The following is a 16642-nucleotide window of genomic DNA, read 5'->3' on the forward strand; positions in this document are numbered from 1 at the left end:
AATATACACATAAGAAAAAAAACATGTTTTGGAATACAATAAACAAAAAAATGATCCACCGTACGTTTCAGTCCTATTTTTCTACTCTTCATATTTTTTAAACATCATCGAGTTGCAAATAGAAAAGCATTTGAAAATTAGAGTTCGAGGCAAGTAATCAGTTTATTTTTAAATAAGGAAACAACATCCAGGATCCTCTGCTGGTTATCCATCCTGGAGAAGAAACCATATTTCTCAACCTGGATTCAAAACCAAACCAAACCCATTCATTCTGCATAGATTTCATATAGACTCTACTGAAATAAAGTATTAATTTATGTATTATATTGTGGAAAGGCAAATAGATAATCATCAATAGTTACACAGTGATAACCAGAAAACAATGGAATAGGAAGACGACATTATAGCAATTCTTAAGTGTATTTGATGTTGTTACAAAGTAAATAGTTTACTAGACACTAAAATCACTTATGAAGTCAAAACGGTCTGTTTACACTGCACAATTGCTGTGTCTCATGCTCATTATACTTTTAAAGTTATAAATTGATTCTAAAAGTCGTCTTCCTAATTTAAAGTTTTCTGTTTATCACTGTAGTTCTAGAAGAGCTGTGATAATGGAATAATCAATGCTATTTTTAAATAAACTTTATTTATCATCTTGCTTCTATCTCTGGGAGATAAGAAACTAGCTGATAGGAGATCAGTTTTATGTAAAATAGATACAAACTGTACATTTACTGACAAATACATATATTTCTTATTCTAAATCCATCGTAGTTTTATGATTCATTTATCATTAATTTTCTGTATTTTGTTCATATCTTTTATCTAAATTCATCCCAGTTTTTATTTATTGATTTAATATTATAATTTGGTGATTTCATTCATATTTTTATTGAACTACAAAGCACGAGATAATACAAATAAGAAATCACAATTTACTATGTAGCTTGGACCTGCCTAACCAGAGTTGGTTGTTTTGATTGGTTGGCCCATTATAAGCGAATAAGAATTGTAAGTAAATAGATTATTATTATAAGAATAATCTTTAAAAAATGGACATTTTTATCGCAATATTTCTGGTGGTTTGCAGTACACTGCTCACACTAGCGGTACAGAGTAGAGGAAAAAACGTTGCGAGAAAAAACAAGGATGTGAAAACAAAGTTTTCGAAAAAGGTAAAAAATATTCTATTGAGGGACCATATATATTACAAACAGAAATCTATGAAAAGTATGACTGGGCTTTTTATTTCAAGATAGATTTGTTTTCAAAACCTATAAATTGATGTTAATGTTAGCTTGGGAAATCAGCTGTGCATGAATATTTTAACCAGTTATCAAACCAAGATAAAAAATAAAAACTTTTCTATGGTTCTAGCGAGTTCCCAAATCAAAATCTAAGGCAAATTGATCAAGGGTTTAATGAGTTATGATCAGACACACAACTGAAAAATGAAAATGCGTTAAGCTAAGGTAGTACGTTCCCAAGGTTTCCATACGGACTTTGCGGATAAACAGTTCAAGAAGCTATAGGATAATAAAAGAGATGAATACATATATTATATGAACAGTAGCCTTATAAATATGCTAGCTTGGGAACCCAGCTTTGCCTTCAAAGTTGTCCTTATGGAAGTCTAACTACTCAACTTGAATCTTTTAAACCCAGCTAAAAACATTCTACCGAGTTCCCGATCCAAATTTGAGGGAAAATAGTCAAGAGGTTTATGATTTTATTCGGACTGAAACTAAACAGAGTTGACTGCTTTTTATATTTAGCTAACTATTTTGATAGGCAAGTGGCATTTGATACAGTTTGTACCCGATACGGCAGGGAGACAAAAAACATATTATTTATTTTATTAGCCAACCTAATACAAGGAAGCCAAACTTAACGGAAATACAATTCTTATTTGCGGCAAGCTTTTTCACTTTAAACTTTGATGACGTCACTATATGTGCATTGAAGGCAAAAAACGCTTTAATTACCATGAAGTTTGAAGCGAAACCAACTAGATGGTTAAGAAGATTTTGACACTAAGTAAAGTAGGAAGATCCAGGCAAGGTTGAAGGTTCTGATATTGATCGATGTGCATCCAAAGTATTATTATGCGATGAGGATATTACCGTCACGCTAATCTAATCAGAGATAAACTCATTCGAGATTATAATTAGTATTGTAAAGAAACGAGGGTTGTGAATCGGGCATGACCCTCTTTAAATGGAAGAGCACTTAAAAGTACGGGTTAAGTTCCTTTTAGTTTAGTACTGGCACCGATTTTACTACAGTCGCATTTATCAATACAAAGAAGACGAATTTCGATTTTAATTTTGATTTATATTAAGCTTTTAAACTGCAAGGACACACCTAAACATAGAGGTCAAGAGAAGCTATGGATTAAAAAAAGTTTTATTTTGATTACTTGTAAGCTTGTAATTCCAAAAAAGCTTGTTAACAATCAAAACTTTTAAAAAAAACTTCGTCTTCATTGTATAGATATAATCGCGTACCTCTGTAGGAAATAAGGTGCAGTATAGGGGAAAAATACAAGGGAATATCAGAAAATAATTTTTTAATGTTTTTTTTTTCAGGTTTTAAAGTCTAGTTCTCTTCTTTCCAAACACTCTCAGGAGTTTAATAAAAAAGAAATCTTAAAGATTTCTGGAAACATCTACGTTGCTATTGGTTATGGATTAGCAAACTGTATAATGATCGGTAAGAAATAGAACTCTAAATGTCACACATTTCAGCTGGCAACCTTTAACAGTATTCTCTGTTGTGACCCAGCACTTTTGAGGACAGACCTCTAATTGATATCCATCGATCGTAACTGCTACGCAGGTTTTTAAATGCCCAACCATGACAAGTAGACGTTGTATCTTAGAGAGCGTTTTTTACACCCTGTGCAGTGTAAATGCTGCATAACTATTTATAACACTGTTATTTTGGATCGCAGTGATATACAGTTTTTGGAAAGAAATTTTCTCCTTATCGTGTACAAACACTTCATAGCTTGTCGTGCTAAAATAATAGTGTTACAGGTAATTTTATGAAACAGTGTGTACTTGTCTTATTTCAATGGATAAAATAAGCTTTGGAACAAAGCAAAAGTCAAAATACAAAGATGATTTCAATTTTATTTACATTTCAATGGAAAAAAATATTGTAGAAATATCCTACATTTTTTTGAGAAAATCCAGGAATCAATCAAAACTTTATAGCCCTCGTCCTATAATGTACAGCTAATTTAACATCATTATAGCACGATAATTACTTTATGGTTTGGTGCTATATAGCAAGTTATTATGAAATTCACGATGAAGTGAGTAAGAATGATAAAGTCATAGAGAATAGAATATATAGAGAGGAATTAAAAGAATCTCTCGGTATGAATTTTTTCAGTCCCTTTTAGCCTGAAAGGGAGTTCAAAGTGTACAAATCATGTAAATGTTCACAAATTATTTGCAGTAGATTACATTAATACAGTATGTTCCCTAGACTATCCATTTCAATTTCGAATTTTTTAAACTGTTAAATAAACTTTATAATGAATTAGGTGAATAAAAACATCATTTGATTTATAGTTATAACGGAAAATAATCGTTTGTAAAGTGGAAGGTATAGAGTCTATGTGAAATGATCATTGGTCAATTATGAAACCAGCCTATTTCATAATTTGGTTTTCTTTTAACAATAATTTTAGATTTTCTATAAAATTATATTCCAGGGCCCAACAGGTTATATAGCATAAATATGTGAAGTACACATGCAGTATGGAAACAGTTGAACAAAATGGCCGTTTTACACTTTTTTCTAGTAAATTCCTCTCTATGTATTCTATGGATAAAGTACACAATAGTTTCATAAATGAATATCACATTGTTGTTACCTACTGTCTTTAAGGATATAAAAACTAAGAAAAGTATTCTAAACTAAAGAACTTAAATCACAATGACTCTAAACTTCTACTTCTTATTTCTTCTCTGCAACCTCAAGTAAATGTAAAATTCTTCTAAAAGTCAGAACTTTCGATTTGTGATTCTTGGGATCCTTGATCCTTCCATCCATCTTATGAAGACCTACGGACTAAGTTAATTCTTCTTTGATATCTCGTGATGGTTATACCCTACAAGGATAACTTTAGCTGACGAATCAAATATTTATCTCAAATTTAAAGTGCCTAAATGGATTGGATATCGAGATCATGTGTTCAAGATTAACAATGCTCCACACACAAATTTCGACCTTAGATCAAATAGTCAAGGTTTAAGATATCAAATATTTCGAGTTTGAGACGATTAATCAATAACTTTGAATCTAAAACGATATAAATATATTTGTGTAGAGGGAACAGATGGAGTTATCATAATCGACACCTTAGAGAGTTGCGAAGTTGCTAGGTATGTGCTGTTAAATTTTATACTTTTTTAAATGTCTAATTTTTCAAAGATTTAATAAACTGTTGCCGTTTTCTATATATTGATAGTTAAAAGATTGCTTTCAAAAATGTTCTAAAAATGGAAAACTTTTCTGATGATAATGTTCTGCATTACTTGATTAAAGAAAAAAAACAGACAATTCAGTACATTATTTCTAAACTATTTCAATATTATCATTTCAGAGAGGTAAAAGCTGAATTTGAGAAGATAACTACAAAACCTGTTGGTAAAACAAATTATGTTAGATAGATAAACAAAAAATATTTTTTTCTTGCAAGTATACAACAAGAAGTATACTTTTCTAACAAAAAGATGAAGCTAATATAAAGTAAAATTTAAAAGTCCAGGCAAAGAAATGGGCGTAAGCTGTACTTGGTTTAAAGGGAGTGACTGACGAGGAAGGGTTGTTGAGATGAGAGATCATAGAATAAAAAATTGGAATTTATATAATGATCAATGATATGTTTTTTCCGTTGAACATTGCTGTGGAAGAGCGTAAAACATTTACCAGCTCTTTATCAAACAGATTCACCGAATGAAGTTCGTCCTGTTGAGCGCATTTTTAAAATAGTTTAATGATCCTAACGAAAATAAATTCTGCCGTATATGTCTTAAAAGATAATTGTTGACCTTTAAAAAAGGTCAGAAAATATACAAATAAAGAAATCAGAAAAAAACCCAAATAGTCTATAACATTTATTTAAGAAAAATAATATTGTTTTGAAATATTTGCACAAATGGCGAAGTTAAAATTGGTTGATTGAAATTGAACAAAGGATTATAAATTGACAAACATCAGTAGCAACTTCATATTGGTAGTGTATAACTTCATATTGGTGGTGCAGATCAACTAGAACTGGAACAACAGGTTTCTGCTCTCTCCAGGTTATTAAACTCATTAGAGTTGAGATTATCCTCTGGTGGAGGAGAGTTAGAACCCTTGGAACAGGGTGAGTATCCTCTTGTAGAGGAGAGTTAGAACCCTTGGAACAGGGTGAGTATCCTCTTGTAGAGGAGAATTAGAACCCTTGGAACAGGGTGAGAGATCGCTGTTTTATTAGTTTCGAATATGAGGGAATGCATCTCAATGTTCGCCTGATAATTTTGGAACTCTTGGAACAATGTTGAGCTGAATGTAAGCATCGTCTGTTGGTAGATAGGTATCTGCATCATCACTATGAAGGAGCCAGGATTGCTCCCTGAGACGGAGTTGTTATCATCTCCAGTGTTCTTCGCTGACTGAATACCGGGAGGTGTAGAGAGGCTGGGGAAGCCGGGAAAACGAGGGTGACATGTGGAGTACTGCATGTAGGAAACGGATTTATGGGTTTATAGACAGTACGGCTGCATATATATACAACACAGAATGTCGTCTTCCTTTTATTTCGAATTTGGGTTAACAATAATATCCTATTCTATTAAACTCTCAGCTCAACCACTCCTCCGTTTTGTTCTCTCCCTTTAGGTTAAAATCAATCTGATTGGTTGAGATGTAAATTAAAAAATTTGGTAAAAACTGTCATTTTTTTATATCTTTATATTAAATAGTGTCAAATTTTTTAAACGATATTTTTCCAAGTTTAAAAATTGTCTAAATTTGCGAATTCAAATGATGATTTCTTTTAGTGTGACAATAAATAGGAAATATTCTGAGTTTCCCCTTTTGACGAATTTACACTATTGTAGCTGGTATTATCCTGAAGCATTTTTACTATTGTATTGTTTTCATGCTGACGCATTTTCAATTGTTGTAGTTGGTATTATCTTGACGTAATTTTTCTATTGTAGCAGGTATTATCCTGACGCATTTTCCAATATTGTATTTGGAATTATCTTGACGCATTTTCCACTATAGTAGTTTGAATCATCCTGACGCATTTTCAACTATTGTATTTGGAATTATCCTGACGCATTTTCTACTATTGTATTTGGAAATATCCTGACGCATTTTCCACCATTGTAGTTGGAATTATCCTGACACATTTTCATGCTGACCATGCATCTGGTACAGAGGTGTTTACTGAAGGAGTAGAAGAAGTTCCCATCTACGCACATGATTCATTTCCAAAATATTTTAGTCAGGTAAAGAAAAATAACCTCCAAGGTCAATTAAAAGTACAGACTAATGTTTCATGCACAGTGCACAGTGCACACCTTCTAAATTCTTCCAAAATTTTAGGTAATGGATGTCCGGAGCCAAATAACGTTTAAAAGAGCTGTGAGGCAATTTGGGACAGGTCAGCTTTAATTATTCAAAGAGAGCTTCAACGTCAAGAAAATAAGGTCGTTGTTATGCCGTTATACGTTTTTACACGGTCAATTTTAATTCGAGCCGGACCGACCCCTTGTACCGCCCTTAGTGACGTGCGACCCTGTCTAATGCCGGCTCGGGTTTAACTTTGATGGCACGGTCAGACTTTACAGTACCCGGCCTATCATAGGTCAATTTGACCTTCCCCAGCTTAGTTTAATGTAATTTATCTGTGTATTTTTTCAGGAGATTGACCGATTGTAAATATTAAAACTATATTAAATTGACCATATGATAAAGCAAGTTTTTGTCTAAAGATTATTTAAAACCTTGTTTGCTGTGTCCTTAAAAGCATCGTATTATGATATTGTATATTTAAACATCTTTTATAATATACTCAGCGTGTATATTCGGGCGGTAAGTATAGTTGAAAAAAAATGTGTTTAGAAATACCTGAAGAAGTAAAAGAAAATGCTGGGATAGGAATCAGCTTAAGGTATGCAGGACGTGGTGTCCCAATAAACATGGGAATTGAATGACGATTTTGATGTCGTCTTTGAAAATTATTTATTGATTTAGTATGGTAATAATTACTAGAACTTCTGTGATTCGTCTTCTAGAGTTAGAATGCTTTGATACAACCCCGTAAACAAATACGGGCTTGGTCCTCTTCTGGTAGAATGGCTACAGAATATCAACCAACGTTTTGTAGAAAAACAAAACAATCTTATACTGTTTTTTATAAAATATTCTCTAGCAGATGAAACTTTATTTTTATCATAAACATTAGGTAGTACAACGCTAATTCGTAACAGAGACGATTTCGAATTCTTCTCTTTATTCCCAGGGACATGACAGCTAGGAAACCTTGTTATGTCAAAGTGTGAAACTTAATCAGATATCAATACAACTTGTTTGTCAGTTCTATCTTTAAGTGAAATATTGTTAGATGTTCAAAATCAAAGTTTTGTATGAATAACAAATTGAATACCATTATAACTTGCAGTTTTTTGTATATTTAGTTTAACATTTGACATGTATATTGTATAATGTTTTTCTTTTAAATTCATTTAAGCAAACCTGTAAAAAAGGGGACTCTATTCTCAGCAATACTGTAACTCGTTTTAACTTCATAGTCCAAAATACTTGAAAAAGGATTTTTTCTCCAATGAAACAAATTTTAATGTAACTGTTTGAAAAAAATGTATCCGCAAATTAAAGGATTTTCTAAACTAAAATACAAAGAATGTAAATGTACTATCACGCTATCATCGTACAACCTTTGTTGTAAAAATAATATAAACAATTTTGTATATTTAAAATAATCTCGATACGGAGATAATAACTATGTAGATTAAAAAAAGTTTAAAATTTTTTGTTAAAGTTGAGAATAAAGTACTCATGGTGCATTGGTCATTTTTAGATGGATTTGATAAATGATAAAATTATATCCGGGGTAGCGAGCCCGGTATGCTTTGCTCTAATCGTTGTTGTGTGTATCCATTATATTTTGAATTTAGATTGGACGGATCGACAACAACATCATACATTTTCCCAACAAAAACATTCTCAGACAAACTTATTGTTGAGCTAGGTAATATTTTATTCTAGTTTTTAATATAGCCGTCGTTGCATATATCAATACAATCAAGACGACTTTCGATTTGAATTTGAATTGATATCAAGCTTTTAAACAGAATGCTGTCAATTTAAAAAGCTTATGTTTGATTAAAAAATGTATTTAGAAAAAATCTTGTAAACTGAAATAAAAAATTCGTCGTGATGGTATTGATAAAATCTCCGACAACTGTAGTTAAGTTTGTCTGTGAGACTTTGATATCATCGTTGCTATCGTAATCACACTGTATTTAAAGGGATTGCAGTTCAAGAGATAGAAAAATGTTTTAAGAGATTCGTCGCGAATCGGACATCCCACTTTATAAATGATAAAGTGGGATGTCTGACTCGCAATGTACCCTGAACTAACGAGAGAGAGAAGCATTTGGTTTCTTTTATTTGAAATCAAACGTGTTTTCGTCTATAACTCAGCATTCTTTAGACTTAGAGATTTGTTTATTTTATACTTTTGCATTCAAAATGTATATGCCAACAAAAAAGTATTTAAAATAACAGGCTATAAAATTATGTAAAAGGGGTCAAATTGTGATCGAAAGTCACAGTTTTCTGAAATATTTTCAAAACCGTTAAATCCACGTGAATGGTACCCGTTAAATATTTTTATCCGAACATTTATTATTTTCAATTATAATAAAAGCTATAAAAGCTATAAAAGCTATAAAAGCTATAAAAGTGACTTGTAGATTTATGCAAAAGCAGAAAATTAAGAGAATTTGAATTTGTTCCGGACAGAAAACGAGGATATTTTTCTTATTGTTAATTCGATCAAGGGCTAAGGGTATTGTTGTAAACCAGGCGTGTAAAGCTCTTCAAATATGGGTCATACTTAAAATTACGATTAAAATGTAGTTTCGATTTAAGTAAACAATTCCATTATAGTCGTTTATACCGCTAATTTACATATGGATCTTTGATTGGATTATAAGATTAAATAGACTGATAGATAGATAGATCTTGCCGTCTTTGCAATTCAATTGGTCCTGAGTACTCAACAAGCACGTGAGTGAACCTTAATTGGATCAGACGCTAATGGACGTGTGAAACTAAATTTATATTCTAATTGATTTTGTTATCAGCTGGTATTGAACTGGAGTTGATACACGCTCCTGGGGAAACAAATGATCAGATTATTGGTAAACATTTGTTTTAATACATGTTTAACACATTATTGAAAATTCATGATGTTTTTAATATTTTACATTAATATTTGAAATAACAAAAAAATTAGTTTGGTATAAGACAGAGAAGATTTTATTTCCCGCGGATAATATATACAAAGGTGAGCACTGACCTTATACAGTGAAACCCTTAATATCAAATGTCGTCTTGACAATTTTTCAATGAGTTTTTTACTATATTACGTAAATTTCAGTATTTGCAAAAATAAATAAATGACATGAATATGCAGGAACAGTTTTAAAGATTTCCATATAATCATTTAATTAAAAAACTAAATATCTGCAACATTTCATTATCAGAAAGTGAAGAATACGACATTTGATGAATTCTTTCGATGTATTCGTTATTAAGGGTTTCACTGTATATAAATTAATTCAAAACAAATAAGATAATCCTGATTTTTCTTCTTGCCAAATCCAAACATTGAAGAAAATACTCAAAAAGGAGCAGTTTGTAATGTCGTCTTAGAACATCAGAGCAGTTTGTAATGTCGTCTTAGAACATCAACATTTTTGTTTAAAGATAGGAATATAAAACTTGTTAAACTTAGGCAATTTGATATAACATAATTCATAGTATAGATCAAAACTCTACGATATCAGATTGCAAAGGTATAGGGATTAGAAAATTCGAGTAAGTACTTGTTCTTTTGTCCACCAATTCTTTAAAATTATATTTATAGAACTTTTCACAGATCTTACCAAACACGATTCCCATGAAACGATCAATCAAAAATTCGAAATGAAAATATTGTCAACTTGTTAAATGACATAAAATCAAAAATGTATGCATGGGAAGATTTATTGAAGAACAAAAATTAACATTGATTTTTTTAAAGCGTTTCCGAACCTTTACGCGATACGAGGAACTATGCATAGAGATACACTTCAGGTACCTTTACAAGAACCTTGGTTTATAGAGAAAAATTGTAAAAGCTTAACAAACATTTTATGAATACACACAGTTAAATAGTAAATGATTTTAAAAAATTCCTTATCATTCAAACTTTACTTTTATAGTAAATATATTCAGTTTAAGAAACGGAGGTACCCGAAAAGGATGAAACTGAATTGACATCATAATTTGATTTAGTCTTCTTACTTAAATTCTTAGTTTGCTTTACACTTCATTTTCTTAATTAAATCTTAATAATTTGGGTCGTCATTGTAGTCTCGTTCTGTATGGTTAACTTGGGACAAGATTTAATTAATGCGAGACATGGTTGAACCAAGAAGACAGGGTTGAGCCACTTATCTTTAGCTAAAACTGGCACACAAAAGAATTGGTTGAACTATACGTCGGCACAGTTCATCTGCTTCTCGCTATTTATTAAATCTGGTTCCTTGAACTAGAATTATAAGTTTAATAATATTTTCTAGTGGGTTGAAGCACTGGACTTGATGATCCAACTAGAACCAGACATTTTAGTTCCACAGCATACAAGGTTTATACAGTTTTATTCTGGATATTTTTAACGTGACTATCGGCGTAACTTCAAGTCACCAATCATTTTTATAGTTAATATGTAGGTTCAAAACGATGCGATTTGAAACTCTGTTTCTACAAAGAATACATCGTCGTTTACCTCTCTTGAAATTACGTCGACAGTCCCTTTAATCAAGAAATTTTTAAAAATCCAAAATTGAAATTAATCTAAATCTAGGCCCTTGCATGGACGGTCTGAAGTACTTCAAACCATCACAGCTTATAGAGATGCAATACAGTTCGTTCATGATCAAACAGTTAGGTTAGATTACAGTTTATGATCAAACAGTTAGGTTAGAATATATTTCATGATCAAACAGTTAGGTTAGATTATAGTTCATGACCAGACACAGTTAGGTTAGATTATAGTTCATGACCAGACATAGTTAGGATAGATTATAGTTCATGATCAGACAGTTAGGTTAGATTATAGTTCATGACCAGACACAGTTAGGATAGATTATAGTTCATGATCAGACAGTTAGGTTAGATTATAGTTCATGACCAGACACAGTTAGGTTAGATTTAGTTCATGATCAGACACAGTTAGGTTAGATTATAGTTCATGGCCAGACATAGTTAGGTTATATTATGATTATAGTTTACGATCAGATATAGTTAGGTAAGAATATAGTTATAGTTTATGACAAGACATAAGACAATATGTAAATGTCTACATGATTATGATTATAGTTTACGACCAGATATAGTTAGGTAAGAATATAATTACAGTTTATGACCAGACATAAGACAATATGTAAATGTATGTTTGAATTTTTAGATTTATGAATAAGGGTTTCAACGGAAACGAAATTGCACAGATTGTAAAACTACCACCTCACCTAATCAATCATCCATATCTTATAGGTAAACCCCACCAAGCTCTTTGTATTAGAAACAAACTATATGAGACAACTGATAAAATATATAACAGACGCGTGGGTAGATTAACTTCCTATTAAACATTGTGTGGATTTCAATCTATTTATCAAAATACATCTATTAAAGATCTACGATTTCTACTCTCTCTATTCGTTTAAGAGATCTATGTATCAAAATACATCTATTAAAGATCTACGATTTCTACTCGCTCTATTCGTGTAAGACATCGAACTATAAAAAAGTAAAAAAACGGACGGAAAGGTCAAACCAATTAAATGTGCCAAGGAAAGACTCTAAGGCCGGGGATGACTCAATAGATGGTGAATTTCTGTTTGTGCCTAATCTAAACTGTAAGGAGTAATATCTATCTAATAACACCTATATATGTATATTTTAGAATATTACGGAACCGTAGAATGGTCTGTAAAAGCGGTGTACCATGGGTATATGGGATGGTTTTCAGGTTATAAACAAATATTTTTAAATTAGAATCATTACTGAAAATTAAAAATAAACTTTCAGGGAGGCCAGCTGACCTGCATCCTCTACCCAGGATAGAGGAGGCATCTCTATACCTAGACCTTGCAGGTGGAGTATACAGGTAGATGGGTGTATACAGCTAGGGGGGGGGGGGTCGGGGGGAGGTCCTTGGAAACATTCCTGTATAAACCCCTACACATGTGACACTACACAAGTACGCGTCACATACAGCCAGGTGAACTCTTTGTACATCTCTTAGCGTCTTTTTGTCGTTCTCTATGTTTATATGACTCAATCTCTCCAAATTTCTTTCTGTATACTTTTCTACAACATCTGTATTGATCTACCTTTCTACATCTTGATCTTTATACCTCTCTACATCTATATCGCTTGACCTCTATATCTTTATCTCTTTACCTTTATTTCTATCTATCTACCTTTCTACATCGACTAAATCTTTAATTTTGATCTTTCTACCTCTTTACACCTGTATTTCTTAATCTCTCAACAAATATCGTTTGTCTCAATTTCTCTGTCTTGTTTTGAAGTAAACTTGATTTAACCAGACGTAAAAACTTCATATATTGGTTAGAGTGTTGGAAGCTGGAGAAAAGGCTTTGAAAGATGATAACGCTCAGTGGGCTCTACAACTAGCTGATCTTGTTCTAGATGCTGGACAAGCAGAACCAGAGGTACAAAAACAGTGGACACCAGTAAACTTTAGAATAGGAAGACGATTGTTGGTTCCAAGTTATTATTTTGAACAGATTCATGAACATTTGATACGACTGGGAAAAACCTTGTTCCCTAACCTCGTTTTTTGATTTTGCAAGCAAAAATATTTTTTATCATATCATAAAACCCCATCTACCCCATAACGTGTTTTTCAAAGAAATAAATTAAAATTATTAGTGATTAGTTTTGCAGATTTAAATTCATGCTCTGTCACTATATAAATCATTAATAGCTACAAGCTCTGTTTCATCCAATATTTAAACATGTTTTTTTATCAAGGATATCAAGAGTGCCAAAAAAATTCGGAGTCGTGCACTATTAATACTTTCAACCAGGGAGATATCAGCTCCAGGTAGTTAGATAGATAGATATTATAACTTTTAAAGATGATTTATCTCTACAAAATGTTAATGTAATTCAGGAAAGTTTGGGCTTAAGACAAATTTTTTCTTATTGTTGAGATTTTTGAAAATGTGTATGTATTCAAAAAAAAACCTTTAAACGTTATTTTTAAGGTATGAACTGGTACCTAACTGAAGATATGGTGATGCAGGGACTCGATATTATTCCATCTAAAAAGTAAATTATTTGGATACATTTCATTTTTTTTTCATTTTTTTCAGCTATGCTGCACAATAACAGTTCAAAAATATATCGGATTTTTTTCCTTCTTTCAATTATTTATTGCGGCCCCGGCCCCTGTTAACAAGATAATTGGTACAAACCTTATTTAGATCTAAAGCACAGAGAATTAAACGCGGCAGTGTTCTAAGTTTATTCCAAATGTTGACCTGCATGTTGGATAGTTCAGCTACTGAACAGGTCAACTTAAACACCGGCTTTAACTTCACAGGAGAATATGCTCATATAACACAATATCATCAATAATTTATTGCTTTGAATATCTTTTGCAATAATTTAACCTTTTATGGTAATTTTTCTTGCGTAAATTCTACGCCGAACCTAATTTGTGGTAACTCACATGATCACTTTAAAACTTAAAAATAATTTGTTCTATAAATATAAATTTTGTTTTTAAATTAATCAAAAAAAAACAGAAAGGCCGCTAAATTTTAGTTTTATGATGTAGGAAAAAACAATCCCGGCTTGAAGACAAGATTTCAAAACTAGAATTGTGACTAGAAAAAGAGCGTCCTTCTAGCCTAGTAAATATCTACGCATAACGTAAATATATACATAGATCTTGTAAAGAGCATATATAAATAAATTAGATAGTGGAAAGAGAATATATGTTTGTATTCGACGTGGAATAGCCTTGGTGAAAGAGGGAAGCATTACTGATGGAGAGGAAAATGTTGATATTAAAGTAACAACTACAGAAAACACGTGGAAAGAGATTATGGCCAAGGTTGGAATTAATTATATAAAAATCGTAGGCCAGTGATTTGATAAAGATTTACATCGTAACATTTTAGTGAAGTTCAACTGTGGTCCAAAATTCAAATATTTTTCAAATCTCTATATCTTGGTTTAAACCTTTGATATTTAATCTAGCGTCTCATAGTTTAAAATATCAAATTCTTTAAAATTAAGTTGAAACGGTAACAGGAATAGGAAATTATTACTTATGAGAGAAATCTGAATTACTCTTTTTGATTTTTCTAAATCTTAATTGGTTATGTGTGATAAATCAAAATAAGTATGTTTTGTTTAGGAGAAAAGTGCAGTATCTGCTGCAATGACGGGACTAATTAAGGAAATCCAACTTTTTTAAATCTGAAAAATCTACAACCTTTTTTTTACGCAACCACTATCAAAAAAGACCACAATTACAGTGAGAACCATAAAACTTTTACAAGGAAAATGACTTTTAGACCAACGTTTTGACTTTAACTAGTTGTGCAGTGTAAACATACACATTCACTTAATAAGTGATTTAATGAGGTACTAGTTTAACTGTTTACTTTGTAACACATAATTATGGTTTTAATGGCGTCTTCTAATTCCACAATTTCATAGTTCTCACCATATTGCACTTATTATCATTTTGTCTGTCTCGAATTATTTAGATTAACAAACTTTTTGATCTTGATCTTATTTTCCAATCTTTAGTACACTGCCAATGTATAGAAAGATAAAAGAATTGAGTCTTTGCCACAAACTCAAATTTTCTAATCCCTATATCTATGGAACCTGATGTTGTTGACTTTTGATATTTTAAACTAAGATAATTTGAGGTAACAGAATTCATAGTTTCAAATATCTAAGGTCTACGACATTGTGTTGCAGAGAGATAGGAATTAGAAAATCAGAGTTTGTGTCAAAGACTCAATTCCTTTCTTTATATTCTTCTTTCAAAATCATCAAAGGAGCTGTGTATTTCTCACAAACTCAAATTTTAAAGTCCCTGCATTTCCAATCGAGCTGAAAACCTTAGAATGAGATATCCTTAATCCCGATTATTTAATCTTTGTATCCAATGGACAAACTTTTGATTTTCTTCTTAAACAGTTCTTTTTTGGATATAGTGGAGAAAAATCAAAAACCGATTTTTCTAAATTTGAGAGTTCCTCCCACTTCTGTATATAATCTTAGATGGCGGGCAAGATTTAAAATTTATCGGCTTCATATAAGCGACTCTGATTGTTTGAATTTTATACACTTTTCCGGATACAAGAACATGATTAGATTAGTCTCGATATTAAGAGAAAGAGAGGATCACGCATTAATCTCGATATCCACCATTCTAAAGTTTTCAGCTCTGGTAGTGTAAACCTTTGATATTTAAAACTTAGATTATTTGATCTAAAATAATTCATTCATTCCTTTATGCCACCTTTAGGCAAGTTTTTTGATAAATAGGGGGGAAATTATACAAATCATTGCGTTGTATTTAAAAAAAATCTTTCTTTAGATAATCCGTTATAGATATGACAAATCATAAATCCTTCCTTGCATATTTATAAATGATCCATAAATGCAGGCCGTGAAATAAATGCATAGATTTTTGAAAACTCTTAGAATTCCTTTCTGCAGAAACCCTTTTCCTATTTCTATAAGAATATATAAGAAAAGACTGCTCAAAAGTTAAATGGGGTCAAATTACTACTAATAAAAATACTTTAAATAAAATGGCGTTCTTTTAAAGCAAAAAAGTGTTAAAAAAAAATTTATTAAATAATGAAAAATGAGCTCTAGCAAAAATGACCATAGCGCCATAAATACATAAGTAAAAAACTGTACATTTATATTTTTAGAATTTAAATAAAGTTGGGTTTCCTTCAGGTTGAGCCTGGAATACAACAATTAGGAGTTTTCTTCTCTTACTTCGATATCAATGGTTAAGCCACCATGATTTACTAGCTTGAATACAAGTTTACAGTGCTAACTTTTGTTAAAAATGTTATCTTTAATCAATGGTTTCTTTGTTAACGTAAATATTTTTTTACTGTTTTTAAAATAAAATAAAGGGTGCAGTTTCTAAAAAAAACCACACAAGATGGGAAATCTCAAAGTTAACTAACAAAATCAGATAGAAGATGGCAAAAACCCAATATATGTTAATAACAATTAACATCTTAAGCTTTATTTG

General features: G+C 31.4%; 1 protein-coding gene across 2 annotated transcripts; it reads left to right on the plus strand.

Moving 5' to 3' along the window:
* Positions 1–992: 992 nt before the first annotated feature.
* LOC111716758 (putative alkyl/aryl-sulfatase YjcS) lies at positions 993–16545 on the plus strand. 2 transcript variants are annotated; one of them, XM_023492246.1, is made up of 23 exons: positions 994–1178; positions 2592–2715; positions 4346–4400; positions 4622–4665; positions 6403–6521; positions 6619–6676; positions 7138–7186; positions 8211–8284; positions 9405–9461; positions 9557–9607; positions 10346–10398; positions 10887–10951; positions 11171–11254; positions 11774–11859; positions 12272–12337; positions 12397–12475; positions 12947–13046; positions 13369–13441; positions 13605–13668; positions 13824–13942; positions 14322–14458; positions 14765–14806; positions 16336–16545. In XM_023492246.1, the coding sequence occupies exons 1-23, from the start codon at positions 1056–1058 to the stop codon at positions 16393–16395; spliced, it is 1782 nt and encodes a 593-aa protein (XP_023348014.1). In that variant the 5' UTR covers positions 994–1055; the 3' UTR covers positions 16396–16545. The 2 variants fall into 2 exon arrangements, with proteins under 2 accessions (XP_023348024.1, XP_023348014.1); XM_023492256.1 differs by lacking the exon at positions 9557–9607 and having other exon boundaries at positions 993–1178.
* The last annotated feature ends 97 nt before the right edge of the window (positions 16546–16642 follow it).

This window comes from Eurytemora carolleeae, unplaced genomic scaffold (genome assembly GCF_000591075.1).
Source record: "Eurytemora carolleeae unplaced genomic scaffold, Eaff_2.0 scaffold1, whole genome shotgun sequence".
Lineage (NCBI taxonomy): Eukaryota > Metazoa > Arthropoda > Copepoda > Calanoida > Temoridae > Eurytemora > Eurytemora carolleeae.

Excerpts from the sequence above, each read along its gene's own strand:
- LOC111716758 (XM_023492246.1), top strand. The coding sequence starts at position 1,056 with ATGGACATTTTTATCGCAATATTTCTGGTGGTTTGCAGTACACTGCTC. Across the intron at positions 11,860-12,271 it reads CAATCATCCATATCTTATAG|AATATTACGGAACCGTAGAA; the intron begins GTAAACCCCACC and ends TGTATATTTTAG. Across the intron at positions 13,047-13,368 it reads CTGGACAAGCAGAACCAGAG|GATATCAAGAGTGCCAAAAA; the intron begins GTACAAAAACAG and ends TTTTTTATCAAG.